The sequence below is a fragment of the Erinaceus europaeus genome, unplaced genomic scaffold (genome assembly GCF_950295315.1).
Source record: "Erinaceus europaeus unplaced genomic scaffold, mEriEur2.1 scaffold_326, whole genome shotgun sequence".
Lineage (NCBI taxonomy): Eukaryota > Metazoa > Chordata > Mammalia > Eulipotyphla > Erinaceidae > Erinaceus > Erinaceus europaeus.
Genome location: NW_026647300.1, coordinates 67,242 through 92,233, shown reverse-complemented (window position 1 = coordinate 92,233; position 24,992 = coordinate 67,242). Strand labels below are relative to the sequence as shown.

The 24,992-nt window shown below is 41.4% G+C and overlaps 1 protein-coding gene across 1 annotated transcript in view; it reads right to left on the bottom strand.

Annotated features, from left to right (window-relative positions):
- Positions 1-22,588, bottom strand: part of LOC132536285 (myosin heavy chain IB-like) — a 70,517-nt gene extending 47,929 nt beyond the window's left edge. Inside the window, exons 1-2 of the mRNA XM_060183911.1 lie at positions 22,423-22,588; positions 19,767-19,860 (exon numbers count right to left, since the gene is read on the bottom strand). Of these exons, the coding sequence (XP_060039894.1) occupies positions 19,767-19,860; positions 22,423-22,588 (260 nt within the window). The remainder of the gene's footprint in view (positions 1-19,766; positions 19,861-22,422) is intronic.
- Positions 22,589-24,992: the final 2,404 nt, after the last annotated feature.

Here is a 24,992-nt window from a genome sequence, read left to right as displayed (position 1 = left end):
ACAGCTCTCTAAACTCCTTTCTCTTTTGAAATTTTTTATTATCTTTGTTTATTTGATAGAGACAGCCAGAAATCAAGGGAGAAGGGAGTGATAGAGAGGGAGAGAGACAGACGCCTTCAGCACTGCTTCACCACTTGCAAAACTTTCTCCCTCCAGGTGGGGGGACGAGGGCTCGAACCCAGGTCCGTGCTCACAGTAACATGTGCGCTCAACTCCACCACCCGGCCCAACCCCCTTCTCTTTTGAAAGGATGATTCAAGTTGTTGCCTATTTGGTGAAAGGGGAGAGGAATACAGACATTTCTTCTGACCTCAATATAAAAAGGGTCACAGTGTTACTGCAATCAAACATGAGACTTCTCTTTGGAAACAAGCATGATTAAGTCAAGTATATCGCCCTCTTGGAGACTGAGTTCCCTACACTTGAAGAAAATCTGTTGGATACCTACTGTTGTACCTAGTGCTTTGGGAAAATCATGTCTTCTATAATTCTCTTACAGTTTTCTTACAATCATCCACCATTGCAGTTGCTTTGGAGCCAGACAAACCGGACTTTTGAAACTCAGTACAGTTTCAATATAGTTTTCACGGAACCTTGAATACAATAACTAGTCTTGCTGGTCTTCAATTTCTTGATTATATTAAAAGATACCTTTGTAGTGTAAATCATGCTACCTGGCACACAGTAGCAAACTTTTTTCCTTTGTTGCCCTTATTGTTTATCATTGTTGTTGTCAACAATGTTAATGTTGTTACTAATGTTGTCGGATAGGACAGAGAGAAATGTGAAAAGGAGGGGAAGACAGGGGGAGAGAAAGACACCTGCAGACCTGCTTCACTGCTCGTGAAGCGACCCCCCTGCAGGTGTGGAGCCAGGGCTCGAACCAGCATCCTTATGCGGGTCTTTGTGCTTTGCGCTCGGCGCCATGTGTGCTTAACCTGCTGCGCTGCCGCCAGGCCCCCAGTAGCAAACATTTAAAAACCCATTCCCACTATCTCTATAGGATTGTTCTTTCACTCTAAAAATGTTACATATGGTACTTTTATAACAAGCATTGTTAGTCACAGAGACCAAAGAGGAAAAAAAAAAAGTTTTATATGGACACATAAACAAGATGAGCATGTGTTGTACTGAAACTGTGGAAGAGAGCAGGGGTAGGTTGCGTAATGGTTTTGCACAGAGACTATCATGCCTGAGGCTCCAAAAGTCCCAGGTTTAACCGCCACCAGCATAAGCAGAGCTGAGCAGTGCTCTGGTATAAAAAAAGAAACTGTGAAAGACACTGTACATTTTTTTTCAGTCAATGATTTGAGAATTATGTTTGTCATCCTCTACCAAGGAAAAAAACAAGTTGGCATACAGTCCTTACTTACCCTCACAGATTTTGCAGTCTAACTAGGAAGTGACACACACACAGTTCACTAAGAATATAACATGAATGTTGAATGCCTGATAATTTAAAGAAATGAAAGAATTATGGACAGAACCAACTTCAGGAAGAAGGTAGAAACTGAAATTAAAACAAAGGAATAGAATAATTTCTTTTTAATTTTTTATTATCTTTATTTATTTGTAGGATAAAGACAACCAGAAATTAAGAGGGGAGGGGGGAAAGAAAGAGAGACACCTGCAGCCCTGTTTCACCACTCAGGAAGCAAGGAATATAATCATTTCTTTGGTATTAGTTAGTTCATGAAAAAAAGAAAGAAAGAAAAAGAAAGAAAGAAAGAAAGAAAGAAAAAGAAAGAACTAGATTATGGGTCTGGCAAATGCAATGCCAGGGACTGAACACAGAACCTCTTGCTTCAGATTTCTACTGCTCCAAGTCACAGAAGACAGAGATTTCATCCCAGAAGTGTTAGGAGTGGAAATAGATATACAAGAAAATATTCCCAGCGAGGTAGATAGCATAATGGTTATGCAAACAGACTCTCATTCCTGGGGCTCTGAAGTCCCAGGTTCAATCCCCCACACCACCATAAGCCAGAGCTGAGCAATGCTCTGGTTTATGTATATTCCTGAGCCTTAGAGAAATCTCTTATCAGTTTGACAACCTATGAAAAAGTAAACCATTTAAAATGTTAAAGACTGAGCCTTTTAGGAGGCAAAAGAGGATTCAGGGAAGAAGTCAAAGACAAAATATTGTTCTAGGCATTTAAGGCCCTAGATACTTAAAGAAAAAAAAAAAGCTAGTAACTAGAACTAAAGAGATTAAGAAAAACTGAAGGCGGAAACAAGAAAAAGACTAAAAAGGCTGCCAGATTTAACAATAAGATTGCCTTTGAAAGTATAATTTCAAAATCCATAAAACTGAATATATAATGTATATTCAGAATGTATATAGGACAAGAAAGTTAAAAGTGAGTTAAAGGTTACAGTGAGTAATTCAAAGTAAGGAAGTAGAGGCCACAAGGAGATAAGGTAAACATATGTTCTTAACCCAAAGTCAAGGCACATGATCTAACAGCAAGATAAAACATTGACAATCAGTTCTATCATAGAAAAAACAGAAACTGTGTTATTGCCACAATAAGTCATTTATTTTAGAAGTTTAAAAATTAATATAACTAAAGTCACTTTGAAAATTCAGTGGGTAGGGCCGGTCAGCGGTACACGGGGCAGAGCACATATGTTAGCAGGCTCAGAGACCCAGATTCAAACCCGGGTCCTCATGTGCAAAGGGGAAGCTTCCCCGAGTGGTGAAGCAGTGCTGTCGATCTCTATCTCCCCCTTTCCTCTCAGTTTCTCTCTGTATCTGTAGCGATGCAAAGCGCAAGGACCAGAGTAAGGATCCTGGTTCGAGCCCCCGGCTCCCCACCTGCAGGGGAGTCGCTTCACAAGTGGTGAAGCAGGTCTGCAGGTGTCTATCTTTCTCTCCCCCTCTCTGTCTTCCCCTTCTCTCTCCATTTCTCTCTGTCCTATCCAACAACAACGACATCACTAACAACAATAATAACCACAACAGCGATAAAACAACAAGGGCAACAAAAGGGGAAAAATGGCCTCCAGGAGCAGTGGATTCATGGTGCAGGCACTGGAAGAAAAAGAAAAAAAAAAAAGGAAAGAGAAAATTCAAATGATGATATCCCATTGAGATAATATTTAAATAATATATCATGAAAGTGGCAAAATCAGGAAATAAAACCCAAGATAAAGGAGAAAAAACCTCAGAGTGAAATCTAGAAGTATATTTTTCATATTACAAAATGGTGTATATAACTATGTTCCGAACTTTGGATTACTAAGCAAATACTAATTATCAGAAACTCCATTGAGTCGCTTCTTCCAAATGGCTAAGAGAACTTGGAAATATAAAATGACAGTTGGTATCTTTTATTTTCCACCAGACTCGTTGTTGGAGCTCATTGCCTGCACAATGAACCCACCACTGCTGGCAGTGTTCTCTTTCTTCCTTTTTTCCTTTTCATAGGACAGAAATTGTGAAGAAAGAGGGAGAGAAAGAGATGGAGAGAGAAAGAAATTATAGTTCTGCTTCACCACTATGAAGTTTTCCCCCCTACATGAGGGGAGCAGGGTTTGAACCCAGGTCCTTTAGCATAAGTACCCCACTAAGTATACCACCACCCTGCCCCTATACATTTTCTTAACTTTTTTTTCCTTTTTTTTTTTTAAATAATTTATTTCTTTATTGGGGAATTAATGTTTTACATTTAACAGTAAATACAATAGTTTGTACATGCATAACATTCCCCAGATTCCCATTTAACAATACAACCTTTTTTTTTTTTTTTTTTATGTGAGGGACACCACCATGAACACAAATCAGCTTTGGTTTATGGTGTTGCTGAGATTAAACCTGTAACACTAGCGCCACAGACATGACAATCTTTTTTTTTTTTTTTTTGCCTCCAGGGTTGTTGCTGGGGCTCAGTGCCTGCACAAGGAATCCACTGCTCCTAGAAGCCTTTTCTTTTCTTTTTTGTTACCCTTCTATTTTTTTTATCGTTGTTGTGGTTATTATTGTTGTTATTGATGTCGTTGTTGTTGGATAGAACAGAGAGAAATGGAGAGAGAAGGGGAAGACAGAGAGGGGGAGAGAAAGATAGACACCTGCAGACCTGCTTCACCGCCTGTGAAGCGACTCCCCTGCAGGTGGGGCTCCAAGGGCTGGAACCGGGATCCTTGAGCCGGGTCCTTGCGCTTTGCGCCACCTGCGCTTAACCCGCTGCGCTAACCACCCGACCCCTTGGACATGACAATCTTCCACATAATTATTATCCTGTTTCTCTAGCATTCATATAATTAGATTTTTGACCAGGTTTCAACATTGTATCCCTTAACAATAAATATTAGTCACAAATAGAGGATAGCAAATATGAGGGGACAAGCGGGAGGTGATTCAGCAGTAGAGCATATGCCTTTCATGTATGAGGCTCTGAGTTTGCTCTCTGGCAACACATATAAAATAAAATAAAGGCAGAGGTAGATAGCATAATGGTTATGCAAAAAGACTCTCATGCCTGAGGTTCCAGCATTCCAGGTTCAATCCTCCGCACCACCATAAGCCAGAGCTGAACAGTGCGCTGGTAAAAAAAAAAAAAATGAAATGAAAGTAAATAAAAATAAATTAATTAAATTAAAAATATGGGCTAAACAGAAAAAAGAGGAAAAAAAGAAGAAAGAAAAAAAATGGACTGGAAGATAATCCCTACTTTGGTTACGTCTAGATATAACCTGTAATTCATCTGTGGCTAAGTCTTCTTAGTAGCTTCATTTACTTGACTTTTCTGATCAGTTTAAGCTTTTCTGTTCTTTGCCCTCTTCCTTCTTTATATTCTCTGGGGAAGGGAAGACAACTACCCTGAGCGTTCACTTTTGTTTCTGCTGGAAACTGAATGCCTGGATCTGTTACCAAAAAGAACTTTACAGTTTCTGTAAGAATGAAGTAATTGGGTTGTATTGTTATGTGGAAAACTGGGAAATGTTATGCATGTACAAGCTATTGTTTTTATTGTCCACTGTAAAATATGAATCCCCTCCCAGAGGGATAAAGAATAGGAAAACTGTCAGGGGAGGGGATGGGGATACGGAGTTCTGGTGGTGGGAACTGTGTAGAGTTGTACCCCTCTTATCCTATGGTTTTGTCAATGTTTCCTTTTTTATAAATTAAATAAATAAATAAATGAAACCTGCAAAAAAAAAAAGGCATAATTTTAAAGCAATCTAATTTGTGCTAAATAGCCATTATTTTCTTTGTGGCTATCATTTATACCTAATTTTAGGGGGAATATATATATATATATATATATATATATATATATATATATATATATATATATGACGGTTTTGTCAGTGTTTCCTTCTTTCAAGCTAGTAAAAACTACTCTAGCCAAGATGGTTATGCTACAAACATTTAATAGTAAACTGTGTTTCACTCTAAAAAACTCATTTAAAAAACTCATTTGCCTCAAATCTTTTGGGCAACACAATTCCTTTTCGTTTCTTTCTTTTTTTAAAAAAATATTTATTCCCTTTTGTTGCCCTTGTTGTTTTATTGTTGTAGTTATTATTGTTGTTGTCGTTGTTGGATAGGACAGAGAGAAATGGAGAGAGGAGGGGAAGACAGAGAGGGAGGAGAGAAAGATAGACACCTGCAGACCTGCTTCACCGCCTGTGAAGCGACTCCCCTGCAGGTGGGGAGCCGGGGTTCGAACCAGGATCCTTATGCCGGTCCTTGTGCTTTGCACCACCTGCGCTTAACCCGCTACGCTACAGCCCGACTCCCTTCGTTTCTTTATATACTTAGTTCCCCTTTACCAGATTTCCTCATCAGTTTTCTTGTCTTGATTAAGCTTGGCTAGCTTATTGTATACTTAAGTACCAATTATATCAGTGTATGACCCGAATTTTAAAAATCATTCTCTAGCAAACAATTGAGGGGAATAATCTGAATCATAGTCCCTATACCATGAGGTCACTGGAGCTGAGAAATCTCTCTGCTCCAACTGGTGGCCTATTAACCTGTAGCCGAGTCCTGCTATTCTGAAAGCAGTTTGCGGATGTGCACAAGCAGATGGCCACTGTAAGCACTTTCACTATTGCACATTGAGAGAACGTACCATTCAAAACACGGCAAGCCCATCCTAATGACTCGCCACGATGCCAGCTTGAAGGAATCTGTTCATTAATGTCATTTGCACTTGATTCAGGTTGATAGCGTCATTATAGAGCTGATGTCTGACAACCTCATAGGCCCTCAAAGAGATGCTCAAGAAACATTAATTTATCAAAATCCTAAAACCTATCTCTTGCCCTCTCTCTCTCTCTTTCTCCTTCATTCCCTCACTCCTTGGTACTAGGACAAGGATGAATCCAGTGTCTCAGGCATACTGGCTTCTTGTGAGCATACAACATACTTCAATTTTCCCCTCCTTTTTTTTGCTGAGAGAGAGAGGGAGAGGGAGAGGGAGAGGGAGAGGGAGAGGGAGAGGGAGAGGGAGAGGGAGAGGGAGAGGGAAGAGGGAGAGGGAGAGGGAGAGGGAGAGGGAGAGGGAGAGGGAGAGGGAGAGGGAGAGGGAGAGGGAGAGGGAGAGGGAGAGGGAGAGGGAGAGGGAGAGGGAGAGGGAGAGGGAGAGGGAGAGGGAGAGGGAGAGGGAGAGGTCACCACAGCACTGTGTCACCATGAGGGTGATTTCCTCAGTGTTACTTAAGGGTGCCCAGTGTGAAGTCAGAACTTGAACCCAGATCTCACACAGAGTAAAGTATGTGTTTTACTGTGTGAGCTTCCCTCTGGCCCTTGGAGAGACGGAGATTTTAAGTAATCTCAAATGACAAATACATTTGGCTTTTTACAAATATGAAGCAATTCAATTGCATGGTGTTATGTAAAGAATTTCCAGTCGTGCATACTCACTCATGTAACTCCATAAATATTTGCTCACTGCCATTTGTAGATTGGCACCTGCTCTGTCATAGAGATTGAAAATACAATGTCTCCCACTAAAAGAGGAAGTATTGGGGAGCCTTTAGTAGTGCGTTGAGTTTCCCCAATAAGAAAGACAAGGGAAAGTACACAGAGTCAAAACAGCCAGCAGGTGTACCCCTCAAAACCTTCAATGCATTCTGAGAGACCAGTCTCAGTGAACCAGAGTCCACCACTAAGAGTCCCATAGGCCATGGGAATGATTTGAGGCCTGAATCATAGGCATTAAACAGTTTCAGGTAAGTCATTTATTTACTCAGCCAGCCACATCTGCGGTTAATGAAAAATATTCACATGGCTCAAGGCCAGTAAAGAGTTGAGCAGATAGAACACAGGACTTTCCTATGTGAAACCCTGGACTTACCCCCTGGTATCACTCTAGTCTTTGTCTCTGTCTCTTTCTTGCTCTTGAAGTTAATGAATCTTTAAAAAATAAATATGCATATCAAATAATTAGGTATAAGAAATTTGGTTCATCCCAGGATAGATAATCTCACCAATGTGTCCTGGGATGAGATTTACCCACGATGGAAAGATAGAAACAGGCTGCGGCGGCGGGGGGGCAGATACACTTGGCAATGCCCATGTCCAGCAGAGAAGGAATTACAGAAGCCAAAACTCCCCACTTTCTTTACCCTATAGAGAATTTTGGTCCATACTCCCAGAAGTGGAGAAGTGTTAGGGGAAGATAACCAGAGGGCTCTGAACTCCAACTCCATCAAGACCCAGAGAAGAAAGAGGACACAGGAAGGACATTAGCATTAGGTGGAGGTGTGACTTAACAAAGGAAGAGAAGGCAGGATCACAGAAAAAGATATATATATATATATATGTGTGTGTGTGTGTGTGTGTGTGTGTGTGTATAGAGAGAGAGAGAGAGAGGGAGAGGGAGAGGGAGAGAAAGAGAGAATTATAGAAATAGTAGTCAACTCGTATCAGTGACATTGGGAAAACTACCGCAGTTTCTAGTGGCAGGAATGGAGATGCAGAACTCTACTGGTAGGCATGGTGTGGAATTATGCTCCTGTTATCTCATAATTTTGAAAATAAACATTAAATCACCAATTTAAAAAGAAGACAGAAAAAAAAGACATTTGCTTCAGTAAGCATTGATTAAGCACTCACTTCCTTTGATCAAGTAGTACATATGTCAATTATTAAAATTTAAAAAAAAAGTACACTAGGGGCCAGGTGGTGGCACACCTGGTTAAGTGTACACATCACAGTACAAAAGGACCGGGGTTCAAGCCCCTGGTCCCCACCTGCAGCGGGGAAAGCTTCATGAGTGGTGAAGCAGGGCTGCAGGTGACTCTGTCTCTCTCCCTCTCTATCGCTCCTTCTCCTCTCAATTTCTTTCCATCTCTATCCAATAATAAGTGAATAGAATTGTTTTTTAAATGGTACCTTAATATCAAGACACTATCCTGGACACTGAAGATACAATGCGACAAGCATACACTCAGTCTCTAATGAGTGAGTTACACAAATTTAGGACATGGTTCATTGTTTCCGAACTTGTGAATATTTAAACAAAATATCTTTTTTTGCAGAGTATCTGCATTTAGAATTATCATAGGGCCAGAAGATAGCTTTTCAGGGAAAAAGTACCCGGTTAATTATATGTATGAACCAGATTCAAACATGTCCCCCACACCACACTGGAGAAATCAGGTGTCGTGATGTCTGTTCCTCTGAAAAATTCATCCCAGAACAATAAAATCCTGGCAAGGAAACCTTTTTTTTTATTAGTCTTTAAAATAACTATCTTTATTATTTTATTTTATTTTATTTTATTTTATTTTATTTTATTTTATTTTATTTTATTTTATCTCCAGGGTTATGTCTGGGGCTTGGTGCCTGCACTAGAATCCACTGCTCTTGGAGACCATTTTTTCCCTTTTTGTTGCCCTTGTGCCCTTGTTCTTGTTGTTGTTGTGATATCTGTTGGATAGGACAGAGAGAAATGGAGAGAGGAGGGAAAGACAGAGGGGGGAGAGAAAGATAGACACCTATAGATATGCTTCACCACTTGTGAAGCGACTCCCCTGCAGGTGCGGAGTGGGGGCTCAAACCGGGATCCTTACGCTGGACCTTGCGCTTGGTGCCATGCACACTTAACCCGCTGCGCTACCGCCTCCCACCACCCCCCCCCCTTTTTTGTTCACTGCCACCAGGGTTATCGCTGGGACTCAGTGCCAACACCATGAATTTGGTGGCCTTTTTTTTTTTTTTTTTTTTTACCTTTCTTGTTTTATTAGACAGAATAGAGAAATTGAGAGGGGAGGTAGAGACAGAGGGAGAAAGACAGTTGCAAACCTGTTTCACCACTCATGAAGTGGACTCGCTGCAAGTGGTGAGCTGTACATAGTAGTATGTGCGCTTAACCAGGTGTACCACAGCCTGGCTCCATCACGAGGTGAATTTTTGGGAAGAAAAAAAAGTAATATCTGCTTTCTTCACTTGTAAACTAATATAGATGACAAAAGATGTTTTTGAAAAACAGTAACTACCTAAGGGAGTTTTCAACAGAAAAATTTGGCCATAATTATTATACCACAGATATTACCACTTCTTTTTTTCTTTTATTATTATTTTTTTAATATTTATTTACTTTCCCTTTTGTTGCTCTTGTTGTTTTTTATTGTTGTTGTAGTTACTGATATTGTTGTTGTTAGATAGGACAGAGAAATGGAGAGAGCAGGGGAAAACAGGGGGAGAGAAAGATAGACACCTACAGACCTGCTTCACCGCCTGTGAAGCGACTACCCTGCAGGTGGGGAGCCGGGGACTCGAACCAGGATCCTTGAGCTTTGCACTAGGTGTGATACCGCCTGACTCCCACAAGGGAACTTTTAAACTGCATGTTCTCACATTATTTTGATGCCCAGAAATAAGTGCTTGCCAAGTTTCTTTTCTCTTCTCTCCCCTCCCCTCCCTTTCCCTCTCTTCCTCTTCTTCCTTCCTTCCTTCCTTCCTTCCTTCCTTCCTTCCTTCCTTCCTTCCTTCTTTCTTTCTTTCTTTCTTTCTTTCTTTCTTTCTTTCTTCCTGTCTTTCTTTCTGTCTTTCTCTCAGGCTCATACACCAAGACATTCCTCTCTGCATATTCTTGACAAGTCACATTCCATTCATTCTACTATGTTCCAAGCCCGGTGTGATCACTCCCACAGCTGCACCACATTCTATATTTGGCTCAGATCGCCTGAATCCTCCATCTGCCCACGCCTCTTCACCCAGAATCTGCCTTTTCTCACATCAGTATAAATGTCTGAAGGTGAATTTAACTAAAACACAATATATTTCCACCTCCTTATTTCCGAGACTCATATCAATACCTTCAGTGTATAGCCCCATAACCAGGTCATTCTTTGTTCATGACCTCTACACTGCCTACTTTTTTTTTTTTAAAGCATAGTGCTGCTGGGCTCTGGTTTATGGTGGTGGTAGTGGTGGTGGGGGAATTGAACTTGGAACTTTGGAGCTTCAGGCATGAGAGTCTCTTTGCATAACCGTTATGTTATCTACCCCCGCCCTCTGCCTACATTCTTTACAGAATTCTTTTTTTCTTTAATATGGATGATTTTCCCCCCTTATTAATAGAAATGTCTCTGATTGGGACTCTCTTAATGATATACACAGGATATCTTCTTAAGCATCTTCAACTTCCTAGGCCATGCCTATCTGTTTTTATTCTTTTTCATTTCCCTCTCTCTCTCTCTCTCTCTGCCTCCAGAGTTATCTCGGGCTTGGTGCCTGCAGTATGAATCCACTGTGTTTTCCCTCTTGTTGCCCTTGTTGTTTATCATTGTCGTTGTTATAATTCTTGTTATTGCAGTCATTGTTGTAGGATAGGACAGAGAGAAATGGAGAGAGGAGGGGAAGACAGAGTGGGGGAGAGAAAGACAGACACCTGCAGATTTGCTTCATCACCCACAAAGCGACCCCCCCTGCAGGTGGGGAACGGTGGGCTTGAACCCCGATCCTTAATTCAGTCCTTGCGCTTTGTGCCACGTGCGCTTAACCCACTGTGCTACTGCCCGACCCCCGTTTTTCATTCTTCTTTACTCCCTCTCCTATTTTCTCTTTGTGATGTCATATATCAATCTTAGCTCTGACACTCCTTTAATGGTAAACCCCGTTCGCCAAGTCTAGTAAAGCCTACACATGTAGCCACTTGAGTGCTCTCAACATCCTGTCACTTCATGAAGTACCTCTTCAGAGAATTATCTGGACCTCAGTGAAATCATTTTAAAGTAGTTAAGGTTTTTGCACATAATTAATAGCACATCAGTGTTTTCCATAAATACATTAGGGAAGTAGATAATACTGTTTCATATTTGACAGTTGTGGCAGCATTAATAATAGCTAACACCATCTGACTACATAAGACTTTAGGCGTTAGCTGACACGTTTTGTATACATCATCTGATGAGATCCTCATTACGATGATGTGAGTACTAGTATTATTAGCCTCATTTCAGAGATCAGGAAACTGGGAGAAGTAATTATCTTGCCTAAGATCACGTAACTAGAAACTGGCAGAGCCTGTGTGTGAACATAGCTGATGTTTCAGATTATCTCAAGTCAATTTGCTGCTTGATGGAGCTGGGTGGTGGATGGAGCCGGGTGGTGGCGTACCTGGTTGAGCACACATGTTACAATTTGCTGCTTGAGCCATGATTTCCTCTTGTTTAAAGAGAGAAGGAAACAGATAAGGGGGAAAGGAGGAGGATCTAAAAGGATCCTCTTTCTCATGCATGAGAAGTTACTATTAGGGGTCGGGGGTGGGCAGTAGCGCAGCGGGTTTAAGCGCACATAGTGCAAAGCATAAGGATGGGTGTAAGGATCCTGGTTCAAGCCCCCGGCTTCCCACCTGCAGGGGAGTCGCTTTACAAGCGGTGAAGCAGATCTGCAGGTGTCTGTCTTTCTCTCCTCCTCTCTGTCTTCCCCTCCTCTCTCAATTTACCTCTGTCCTATCGAACAACAATAGCTATAACAACAATAACAATAACAACCACAACAAGGGCAACAGAATAGGAAAAATGGCCTCCAGGAGCAGTAGATTCCTAGTGCAGGTACCGAGCCCCAGCGATAACCCTGGAGGCAAAAAAAAGAAGTTAGTATTGCATTAGATCAAACAGTCAGATAGTATCCTTCTCTTCCACCCTTCTTCCCTCCCTTACTTCCTCCCCCAAGCTATCAAAGATAAATAAATAAATAAATAAATAAATGTTATAAAAAGAATCATCTTCTAATGATTTATCGTAGTCATAAAGATTCATCATAGAGGCTAATGGGCAGGAGTTGGGCAGTAGCACAGCAGGTTAAGTGCAGGTGTACCAAAGCTCAAGGACGGGTGTAAGGCTTATTCTTGTGCCTGGTGCTATATGAGTTACTTTTGCAGGTTGGAGGTGGAGGGGAGGGTGCAGAAAAGTGCTAGAGACATTCTTCTTCTTCTAGCGTTTGCCCTTCTTCCGTAGCCAGTCAACAGCGTCAGGTTGAGCCTGATGTAAAGTTTCGAGACCTCCTTTAATTCCTAACCTCACAGAATTTATGATCTGAGGACCATAAATTCATCATGTAAAAGTGCCCAGTATAAATCATCTGGTGAATCATCCTCCCTACATTTTCTTTCTTTCTCTCTTGGTTTCTTTCTTTCTTTCTTTCAAAAGTTTTTTTTTTTTTAGAGGTTGTGAGTCTCAGCTGTCACCCTACCAGTTTGGTGCCAACCATTCCTGAGTAAGGGCTTCTAGTCCTGGGAATCTCCCCATCACTCCTTTTTCTGTCCATAAGCCATACATGCCTGTACTCATCTGCGGCTTGGTGAGTTTCCAAAGAAATCCTGGTTGTATTTTGTTGAGTTTTCGGGTGATCTTCACTGCTTTTCCTAGTTGAGACCACAAGATGGCTGCCCCTCCATAGTCCTGCCTTTGAATGTTTTTCCTGTCTTACATATTAATGATTTGCTACTCTGACAAACTCATTTAGGAGATAATTAGTCAAGATGTGAATTCCTAAGATGTAACGTATGCTTAACTAAGTGGCCTTTTAGTTTTTTTTTTTAAGTGAAGTGAATTCCAATTAAACATTAAAATAAGAATCTTATTTTATAAACAAATTTTATTTGATCCAGAGGTGAGCTTAATGAACAAAGAGTCCCATCTATCCAGAGAAAATTGACTTGCAAAGATATGAAGTGACTTCTTTTAATTTTTTTAAGTTTTTTTTATATTTATTACTTTTCCCTTTTTGTTGCCCTTGTTGTTTTTATTGTTGTTGTTATTGATGTTGTCATTGTTGGATAGAACAGAGAGAAATGGAGAGAGGAAGGGGAGACAGAGAGGGGGAGAGAAAGATAGACACCTGCAGACCTGCTTCACCACTTGTGAAGTGATCCCCCTGCAGGTGGGGAGTCAGGGGCTTGAACCGGGATCCTTGTGCCGTTCCTTGTGCTTTGTACCACGTGCGCGTAACCCGCTGTGCTACCGGCTGACTCCCTTTTTTTTTCTTCAAGATTTTATTTATTAATGAGAAAGATAGGAGGAGAAAGAAAGAACCAGACATCACTCTGGCGCATGTGCTGCCAGGAATCGAACTCGGGACCTCATGCTTGAGAATCCAAAGCTTTATCACTGCGCCACCTCCCAGACCTCTTTTTAAAAAATATTTATTTATTCCCTTTTGTTGCCCTTGTTGTTTTATGTTGTAGTTATTATTGTTGTTGCCATTGTTGGATAGGACAGAGAGAAATGGAGAGAGGAGGGGAAGACAGAGAGGGGGAGAGAAAGACAGACACCTGCAGACCTGCTTCACCACCTAAGAAGTGACTCCCCTGCAGGTGGGGAGCCGGGGGCTTGAACCAGGATCCAGGTCCTTGCATTTTGCACTACCTGCGCTTAACCTGCTATGCTATTGCCTGACTCCGACTTTTTTTAATTATCTTTATTTATTTATTGGATAGAGACAGCCAGAAACCTAGAGGGAAGGAGCAAATATATAGAGAGAAAGACACAGAGAGACCTGCAGCACTGCTTCATCACTTGTGAAGCTTTCCCCCTGCAGGTGGGGACCAGGGGTTCAAACCTGACTCCTTGCTCATTGTAATACGTGCGATCAACCAGGTACGCCACCATCCGGCCCCAATAATCTTTTTTTAAAAAAACTTTTTTATCTTTATTTATTATGAATAGAGACAGAGAAATTGTGAGGGAAGGGGGAAATAGAGTGGAAAAGAGACAGAGAGAGACCTGCAGACCGTCTTCACCACTCGTGAAGCTTTCCCCCTGCAGGTGGGGACCAGGGGTTCAGACCTGGCTCCTTGCTCATTGTAATACGTGCGCTCAACCAGGTGCGCCACCACCCAGCCCCAATAATCTTAATTTTTAGATATTAGAGTTTTCTTAGAAATATCTAAAATAAAAACCTGAAGAATAGTCATATGATAAATATGATAAATATGATAATGATAAATATTCACCATAGAACCACCATCTTATTCTTCAAGCCCCCACCCCCCAAAAAAGCATATAAAACTTGAAGAAATGCAGACTACCACAGCATGACATGACTGCTGTTAAAATATATATACATATATATATATGTATATATATATTTACATTTTGTTAAATTTCTTTATTGGGCAATTAATGTTTTAGATTCGACAGTAAATACAGTAGTTTGTACATGCATAATATTTCCCAGTTTTCCATGTAACAATACAACCCCCACTAGTTCCTCTTGGATCTGTATCCCCCCCCCTCCAGTCTTTTACTTTGGTGCAATATGCCAATTACTGTTAAAATTTATTGAAGAATTATATATAGCCTATTGTTTATGAAATAAGTTACTATCTGTCTGAAGTTTTAATTCAAATTAGGTGAGATATGAGAACCCTGGATTTTGAGATGTACTCACTGTTTCAGAACCTGATTTAACAAGTAAAATATTTACAAAACAGAAAAAAATGTCATGATCAACACATAGCAGAGTTATGTTTAAAAGAAGAGAAAAAGGAAAAGAGAAGAGAAGAAAAGGGGAAGGGAATGGAAGGGAAGGGAAGGGAAGGGAAGGGAGGAGAGGAGAGGAGAGGAGAGGAGAGGAGAGGAGAGGCGAAGAGAGGAGAGGAATGACATAGTTTTCCAAGGCTTGTGGAGATGATATTGAGTCTCAAGAACCAGTCTTAGAAGAAACCCCTTATCTAACACAGTCTCAGATTCAGATAGCTCTCCCCTCATTGGAAAATTCAGTTTATGCCCTTATTTCAATAGCACTTAAACCAAAATAAAAGGGAAAGGAATTTGACAGCCGAAACTTTGTAGAGACAGGAATTGAAAGTTCAGAGAGACAGTTTCCTATGGGAGAGGACTCTGAGAAAGAGGAACTCTCTAAATAAATTTATTAAAAGAGAAATAGAAATGACAGACAGAGGTTTGAGAGACAATCTTACTCATTTATCTATTTGTTCATTTTTGGGTGGGAGAGAATGTTTAACCACGTTTTGTTTTTAATATTTTATTTATTTATTTATTAAAACTGAATTTTCCAATGAGGAGAGGAGAGGAGAGGAGTTGCGCCAGGTTGCCCACCGTTGACAGAGTCAAAGTGTTCCCTTTTTGTCACATCCCCACCACTTGTTAACATGCGCCATTCTCACAGGTATGAAGTTGCATCTCATTGTGCTTCTAATTTTCTTTTTTTAAATATTTATTTACTTATTTATGTTGCCCTTGTTTTATTGTTGCAGTTATTATTGTTGTTACTGATGTTGTCGTTGTTGGATAGGACAGAGAGAAATGGAGAGAGGAGGGGAAGACAGAGAGGGGGAGAGAAAGACACCTGCAGAGCTGATTCACCGCCTGTGAAGCGACTCCCCTGCAGGTGGAGAGCCGAGGGCTCAAACCGGGATCCTTATGCTGGTGTTTGCACTTTGCACCACATGCACTTAACCTGCTGTGCTACCGCCTGACTCCCTGTGCTTCTAATTTTCATTGCTCTAGTTAGTGAAGTGGAGCGTTCCTTTATATGAGGTATGGAACTCTCTTCCTACCTAGTGGTGTATATGCCAGAGGGATGATCTCATTCTCTCACTTACAGCTAGGTGATAAATAGATGATAGGCAGATAGATGGGTAGGTAGACAGACAGGGAGAGACAGACAGACAGACAGACAGATTTCCAAGAAAAACAAGTGGGATAGCTAGTTTGATAGCTAACCAAAAATACTGCAAGAAAAAAAATTTACTCATCTTCAATGAGCAGTGAAACAGTGTTGCCACTCACTCTCTCCCTATCTCCCCCCCTTTTTTCTCAATTTCTGTCTATCAAAAAAAGAAAGAGGGAGAAAGAAGGAAGGAAAGAATGGAGGAAGGAATGGAGAGAGGGAAGGAGAAAGAAAGAAAATGGCCACCAGGAGTGGTTGATATGTCAGGCAGGCACTAAACCCCAGGAATAACTTTGGCGGCAATAAGATTGGGAAAAAAGAAAGACAGAAAGATAGATAGAAAAGAAAGAAAGGAATAAAGAGAGAAAGAAAGAAAAGGAAAAAGAAGAAAAGTCTCTGCTGGGAATACTGGAATCACATGCATTGAGTTCTTGTGATAACCCTGGTAAATAAATAAGCAAAAAATAAAACAATGGGGGATAAATATTCATGGCACGAAGGGTGCTTACTGCTCCTCCAAACTCGTTCTCAGTAATTGCTTTTATTCTCAGTACAGTTCTGTGTAGTTTTGTGCTCCTAGCAGTCACCCACAATTCTTGGTTGGTTGGTTTTTTACTTATATTATTATTATTATTATTATTGTTAGGGGCATAATTCCACACTGTCTCCACCACCAAAGTTCTGTGTCCCCATTCCCTCCACTGGAAACTGAAGTAGTTCTCCCAAGGCCACAGATATGGGTTGCCTATTATTTAATTAATTAATTAATTAATTAATTTTTAAATTATTGACACCTGCAGACCTGCTTCACCGCCTGTGAAGCGACTCCCCTGCAGGTGCGGAGCCGGGGGCTTGAACGGAGCTCCTTACGCAGGTCTTTGCGCTTTGCGCCACCTGCGCTTAACCCGCTGCACTACCGCCCGACTCCTATTTCTATGACTATTTATCTACATTTATATGTATTTGCTCATTTTTCTCTATGGTCCTGCCTTCTCTTCCTTTCTAGGTCACACCTACACCTATTGCTACTTCCAAATGTCCTTCTGTTTTCCCCTTCTCTCTCTGGGTCCTGGTGAAATTGGAGTTCACAGCCCTCTGGTCATCTTCCCCCTAATTTTTTTTTTCCTCCTCTGGGAGTATGGACCAAAGTTCTTCCTGCAGAAGGTAAGAGTTCTCATTTCTGTAATTGCTTCTCTGCAGGACATGGGCGTTGGCAGGTGGATCCACACCCTTGGCCTGTTTCTGTCCTTCTTTGTGGGGCAGGGCTCTGGAGAGGTAGGTTCCAGGACACATTTGTGAGGTTGTCTACCCAGGGAGATCAGGATGGAATCATAGTAGCATCTGCAACTTGGTGGCTGAAAAGCAGTAAGATAGAAAGCAGGACAAACTGTTTAATAAACAGGGATCAACAAATAGGAATGGAGCAGAAGAGATTAGAAATTCTGGGATAGAAAGAAGTAAGGAGATCTATTTTAGGTAAGTTCCTAGAGGCCCATGACTTTAGTAACTTTTGCCTAAGCTCGGTGGCTGACATGCAGGTGGACTAAAAATATTGTCTGGGAAGATGATGTCAGAGATGAGATTAGGACTAGAAAGCTGGATTAGGGCAGAGAGAAATTCCTAAACTTGAGGAAAGTATTTATATACAAGTAACTGTTTATCCCATTCATCTAACCTAGAGCCCATGTCGATTCATACACAGCACAGGAGCCTGTTTGACCTCTGAGTCCCTGTCAGTCTGAGCTCTCAGTCCATAGTCACAGCTGGGAACATTCTAGGCTGCGCTCATTTCAGGACCCGTCTTCCTGGAGGGGCAGAGCAGGCTGACCAGCCTCCCTTCAGAGAGTGGACAGTCCCTACCCCTGCTGCTCTACACTGAGGGCAAGGCCCTGGAGAGGCCCACACGAGGGCTTGCGATGACATTCCTGATGGAAGTGGGTTCCTCATGGAAGCCAGCAGTTTTGCATGCTTCTAGTCATTTTCCATAGTCTTCAGGATGGAATCACAGTAGCATCTGCAGCTTAGTGGCTGAAAAGCAGTAAGATATAAAGCAGGACAAACTGTTTAATAAACAGTTTTTTTCCTCCCTAACTTTTTTTTGCCTCCAGGGTTATCGCTGGGACTCAGTGTCTGCACTCAAATCCACGGCTCCTGGAAGCTATTTTTTTTTCCTTTTGTTGCCATTTTTGTTTATTGTTGTTGTCATTATTATTATTGTTGCTGTCATTGTTGTTGCATAGGACAGTGATAAATTAAGAGAGGAGGGGAGACAGAGAGGGGGAGAGAAAGACAGACACCTGTAGACCTGCTTCACTGTTTGTGAAGCGACCCCCCTGCAGGTAAGGAGCCGGGGCCTGAAACTGGGATCTTTACACTGGTCCTTGCGCTTTGCGCCATGTGTGCTTAACCCGCTGCTCAACTCTGGCTTATGGTGGTGGGGGAGTTTGAACCTGGGACTTTGGAGCCTCAGGCATAAGATCTCTTTGCATAACCATTATGCTATCTACTCCCCCCCTTTTTCTATTAGTCTCTTCGACTTTAACATATCTTGTAACTATATCAAACACGCTTGAGTTCTCTTCTTATATTAAGATCAGTGGATTGGCAATATGAATTCCATCTTTTTTCCTACATCATGAAAGGGAGCACAAATTTCAAATAGTAAGACATGGACATTTTGAAGCACCATTATTTTGCCTGCTGCTGTGTATGTATTTAAATACATTACAGAAATTAAGAGTCAGCTTTAAAAAAAAAACATACTTTTCTCTAGCTAGGTTAAGCAGAAAATAACCTATTTTAATGAGCTCAAAACTGTTGACTAAAGATCTCTTAGTGCTTTAGCTAAGCTTTCAGGAGCTATTTTCTGTACAAGAATAGGGCCAATCAGGAGCTGGCAATACTGTTAAAATCCCTGTGGAATTTGGAATTTGTGGGTGGGACTGTTTGCAGAAGCCACACTGCTTCAACGACAATGAGGGAGCTGTCTCTGCGAAATCCCCTTCTACAGTACAGAATGGTGCAGCCTGTCATGTTCCACACCAGCAGAATGGATCCCTTTCTCTCTCGCTACTTAACGCAGTTTCAAAAGCCTAGTGGCACACCAGTCTGTCAGATTAGAGGAACCAAAATCACGTCAGGAACTCTGCTAATACTAAAGTCGAGGATCTGTTATTATTATTATTATTATTATTATTATTATTATTATTATTATTATTTTAAGCCTTCATAGTCTGTTGTTTTCGTTCAGGAGCTCCAGCAGGCCGGGCTAGCTTCGCTGCGGTGAACAGAGACTCGGGGACTCATGGTTGAGCTGTAGGCAGTATCTCTTTATTCATACAGGACGCAGCACAATCTAAGCCGAGCTAAGCTAAACTAAAAACTACAAACTATCTTGTCCTTATAAATATACTAGCCCAGTAGGGTGGGAACAGGATGTGACACAAGAGGGTGGAGAGAAAAGTGACTGGTGAAAATCAGGGTATGACAAGGAGAGGGGGCGGAGCAGGTGAGAATTCTACCACTGAACCACCAATGCCCTGGAGGGAAGGTGGTGCTTGTTAACAGAGGTTATGTAAATAGAATGAAGTGGCTATGTAAATAGAATGCAGTGTTAAGCAGGGGGGATTTAAACCAAATGAAACAGAAGGGGTTTTTAGAAGCATACCAACAACAGTCCAGAGATGTTTTTACTAGAAGAATGTCAATCATATTAAGTAAATCAACTGAAATATCTGCTAAGAGAAACACGTTATCTGTTTCTGGAAAGAAATAGAGAAAAATTGGTTCAGCGAATGCAGCTGTGGGGATCTGTGGTTAGGAGATGCAGGGCAAGCAGGCGCCATGTGCCTTGGCGCCTCGTGTGTGTGTGTGTGTGTGTGTGTGTGTGTGTGTGTGTGTGTGTGTGTGTGTGTGTGTGTGTGATGGCTAGATGCAACTAAATGATTTGAGAAATAGTATTGGACAAAACCAAAGCACATTGATTTAAACTAAACTAAAAGGATATCTGCTATTTCTGATAGAATTGTGCACAGACGAGGCTAACCACAGTTAGTGCTTAGTGAAATAAACGTGTTTTTTCGTTATTTTCAAAGAACCCTGTTAGTAACTGAACTTTAGCAGCTGGTAAAGAAAGTAACAAATTGTTGGAATTCAGTTTTATATTTCACTATTTAACTTATGGACAAACAATGTTATTACCTAAATATGTCTTTACCTGTATTCTTTTTTTTTTTTTTTTTTGCCTCTAGGGTTATTCCTGGGGCTAGGTGCCTGCACTATGAATCCACTGCTCCTGGAGGCTATTTTTTCCCATTTTGTTGCCCTTGTTGTTGTGCTTGTTGTAGTTGTTATTGTTGGCATAGCTGTTGTTATTGGATAGGACAGATAGAAATGGAGACAGGAGGGGAAGACAGAGAAGAGGAGAGAAAGACAGACACCTGCAGACCTGCTTCACCACTTATGAAGTGACCTCCTTCCTGCAGGTGGGGAGCCGGGGGCTCGAACCCAGAGCATTACGTCAGCCCTTGCACTTTGCTCCACGTGCGCTGAACCTGCTGCGCTACAGCCCAACTCCCTTTACCTGTATTCTGTTCCCACTTGTTATTTTTCTAGTTTTTTTAAAACATTTATTTATTTATTCCTTTTTGTTGCCCTTGTTGTTTTATAGCTGTGATTATTATTGTTGTTCTTGGTGTTCTTGGTGTCATTGTTGTGTAGGACAGAGAGAAATGTAGAGAGAAGGGGAAGACAGAGAGAGAGGAGAGAAAGATAGATGCCTGCAGACCTGCTGCTTGTGAAGTGACTCCCCTGCAGGTGGGGAGCCAGGGGCTCGAACCGTGATCCTTACGCGGGTCCTTGTGCGCTTAACCCACTGTGCTACTGCCCAACTCCCTAGTGTTTTTTTTTTTAATGTGCTGTTTTTTTAAGGGAAGTAATGATTTAAGAGACCATAGCTGTCAGATGACTACGATTTCTTATCTACCTCTCTCTCTTTTTTTCACTACAATTTTCTAATCTCTCAGTGATTGGTGTCTGAATATTACTTCCATCAGTCTGTCTTCCTCAACGATCATGTAGTGAGTTCCAGCCATTCTGTTAACTCCGTCATTCTATTCCTACCAAGTCTTTGGATCTGCTACAAGACTAGAGTCAGTCTGTTTCACTGTTTGAACTTTCTTTGATTCTTAATTCTACCTATGAGTGAGGCCATCCAGGCTTATCATACTGAGCATGATTCTTTCAAATTCCAGCCAAGATGTTGCAAAGGACACTTCATATTTTTTTACAACTGAGTAGTAATCCATTGTGTGTGTGTGTGTGTGTGTGTGTGTGTGCATCATAATTTTCATTTAAAACATTTTTTTATCTGTACTTGTTTATTGGATAGAAACAGCCAGAAATTGAGAGGGGAGTGATGGGGAAGGAGAGAGACAAGAGAGACACCTGCAACACTGCGTTACCTATTGCGAAGCTTTCTCCCTGAAGGTGGAAAGTAGGGTCTGGAACTCAGATCCTTGTGCTTTGTAACGTGTGATCAACCAGTGCACCGTGACTTTATTAACCGCGCATCTGTGACTGAGTATCTGAGTTGCTTCCAACGTCGAGCTATCATAAACAGTGCTGCCATGAACATAGGAGTATACAGGTCTCAGCAGATAGTTATTTTTATGTTCTTTGAAAAGATCCCCACAAAAAGAATTACCCATGGTAGGATGGGTTTATTTCTAATATTCTGAGGTGTCCTCAGACTGTTTTCCACAGGGGTTAAATCAATCTATGCTCCTATCCATAATGTAGAATGGTTCTTTCCCCTGTAACCCTGTTTTACCACTTGAGAAGCTTTCCCCCTTCAGGTAGGGACCAGGGGCTTGAACCTGGGTCCTTGCACACTGTAGTGTGTGTGCTTACCCAGGTGTGCTACCGCCTGGCCCCCAACTCATCCCATTTTTATGCAGTTTTGTTGTTACTGCTGAATTTTGTGAGCTCTTTGTATAGTTTGGTTATAAGCCCTTATTTTGATGTATATAGTATAAAAATTTCATTCAATAAACTATCTTTTGGTTTTGGTGATGGTTTTTGCGCAGAAGTTTTCAGACTCATCTAATTCCGTTGGTTTATTCCCGCTTTTCTTTTCTTTTCTTTCTTTCTTTTTAAAAATTAATTTATTAGTGAGAAAGATAGGAGGAGAGAGGGAAAGAACCAGACATCACTCTGATACATGTGCTGCTGGGGATTGAACTCGGGACCTCATACCTGAGAATCCAATGCTTTATCCATTATGCCACCTCTCAGACCACTGCCTTTTGTTTTCCTTGTCACACTTGAGCATTTGAAGATGTTTCCAAGGCAAATCTTGCGAAGTGTCCTGCCAATGTTTTCTTCCATGTATTTGACAGTTTCTGGTTTTATATCCAAGACTTTGATCCATTTGTAGTAGATGTTTGTACAAAGTGTTATGTAGGGATTTTGTTTCATTCTTTTGTACATTTCAACCCAAAACTTCCCAGCACCATTTATTCAAGACACTCATCTCCATTTAATGTGCTAGGTCTTCTGCCATAAATTAGTTGTCCATAGGCTTATGGGCATTTCTCTGTATTTTAGTGTGAGTAGCAACTAATAACTATACAAAAGGTTGACTTTTGCAATCCTTGCCTTTTTAATCATTCACCATGTGGGTAGAACTAATCATTTGGATCAAATTCTTTAGCCAGGAACCACAATTCCACTTCTGGCAAAGATTATAGGCATAGTTTTCACAAGGGAACTGTTCTATAGGACCAGCTTGTAAAAAATCAAACCTGTTAGGCTATGAAAATGCAAGGAGAAGTTCATTAACTGTAAGGCTGAGTCTGGTAACATAGATAACAGACTTCTGTAGAGAAAACGGGACAGAAAGGGGGGAATCCAGAGGAAGTGGTGCTTTGATTGTGGAAGATTTCTGCAATCTTGGGGCTGGTAGTGGGGATGGACTTTCAAATTGCAAAGGCTGAGTGTTCCGTTGGAATGAGGAACTGAATTCTAAGGGAGACCAGACCTAGTGAACAATCATCAGGCACAGAAAACCTTTTAGAGATGTTTCAGGAAGTCTGCTTGACCGCAGGCTAAAACCATATTCCAGTGTTCATGGGGATATGAAGCTCGGTCTTAGTAATGTCAAGTGAAATCTGTCGAAAGGTATTAAGTGTAAATGGTTGTCTGAAGCATTCTCCTGAAAAATAAAAAAAAAAAAGTGAAATCCTCTAACTGTAACTGAGTCGCAGTCCTCTGAACTGTCACTGAATGGGCCTGAGAACTCTCACAGGTTAAAGAAACAAGTGGAGTGGTCTGGGAGGTGGCGCACTGGATAGGGCATTGGACTCTCAGGCATGAGGTCCCGAGTTCAATTCCCGGCAGCACATGTACCAGAGTGATGTCTAGTTCTTTGTCTCTCTCCTATCATTTCTTATAAATAAACAAGTAACAAATCTTTTAAAAAAGACGGTATGTTGATTCCTTAGCTGGCAACTGAGAGGTTTCTGAGAGAGGGTGGTTTGACTCTCCTCACTCAACCCAGCTCTGTGGAGGTACAATGGGCATATAAAGGAAGCCAAGGTTCTCTTTTCTGTTCAAATCATCATCTATCAAGTCCCAGATGCTGTCATGACCCCACCCTGACCTCCCTGAACAGATGACCACATGGTAAAGTGTCCAGAAACCTCATCTCTCCAGAGCCTTACCCTGCTAGGGAAATATTAGGGACAGAACAGGTCTGTCTAGGAGTATGGGTCAGACAGGCAACCGCCCACAGGTCAGCAGGAAGCAGTTACAGAAGCTTGAAACTCCATCCCTTCAGCATTCCAAAAAGAATTTTGGGTCCATACTCCTAGTGGGGGAAATTTTGAGGGACAGGAAGTACCTGGAGGGGAGTACCCAGAAAATGGGAGTGGTGACAGGTGTGGCTTAGAAAGGTGAAGGCGGGGCTTGGTGTTAAAAGTGAGGGGCAGGGGTTAGATAGCATAATGGTTAATGCACACAGACTCATGCCTGAGGCTCCAAAATCCCAGGTTCAGTCCCCTTCACCACCATAAGTCAGAGCTGAGCAGTGCTCTGGTTAAAAAAAAAAAAAGTGAGAACTGTGGGCGTGGCTGGCTCTCTGATCAGATCATCATGTAAGTAGTGATTTGGCCTCTCTCTCTCTCCCTGTCTTACTTCTTCTCTCTGTGTTCCAACATGTGAATGTTCTCAATTTTCCCAAATAAAATTTAAAATTCCTGAAAAAAAAAAGCCGCACTTAATTAATATATATGCTGTTTGGTGGTTTGGGATATATGCATACCCTCTTGTCCCCATTACTATAACCCAAATTACAAACAATACCCATCACCTCCAAAAGTCCCGGTGTCCCTTTTGTGTGTGTGTGAACGTTAACCTCTCAACAAATGCTTCAGTGCAGAAAGTTAAAATTAACTATAGACATTATGTTGTACAGCGGATCTCTGGAACTCAGTCACAGGTCTGCTGACTCGATAATCACAGCCCTTTGGAATTGGGTCATCAACTGATAAGAAAAGACTGTGCACAACTTAGTGAGGAAGACATTTAAAAGATCCTTTATGTCTTACACATACACACACCCACTAGTTCCAGAAGAATTGTCTTCAAAAGTTAAGCACTAACGCTAGAAAAACATTTCTTAGAGCTCTCAATATTACCACCAATGCTTATAGCCGTCAGCATACACTCCCATCGTTCCCTGGAGAATATACACTGGGTTTGAAGGAAGAAATTGCTTCAAGCAGTGAGCACACCTGTAACCAGAAATCTGACTTCACCCGAGGACAAAGTTGCAAACATTCTTTCAGATACAATCTCTAACATTTAGTAAAACAAACAAATGAACTAAGGGAAC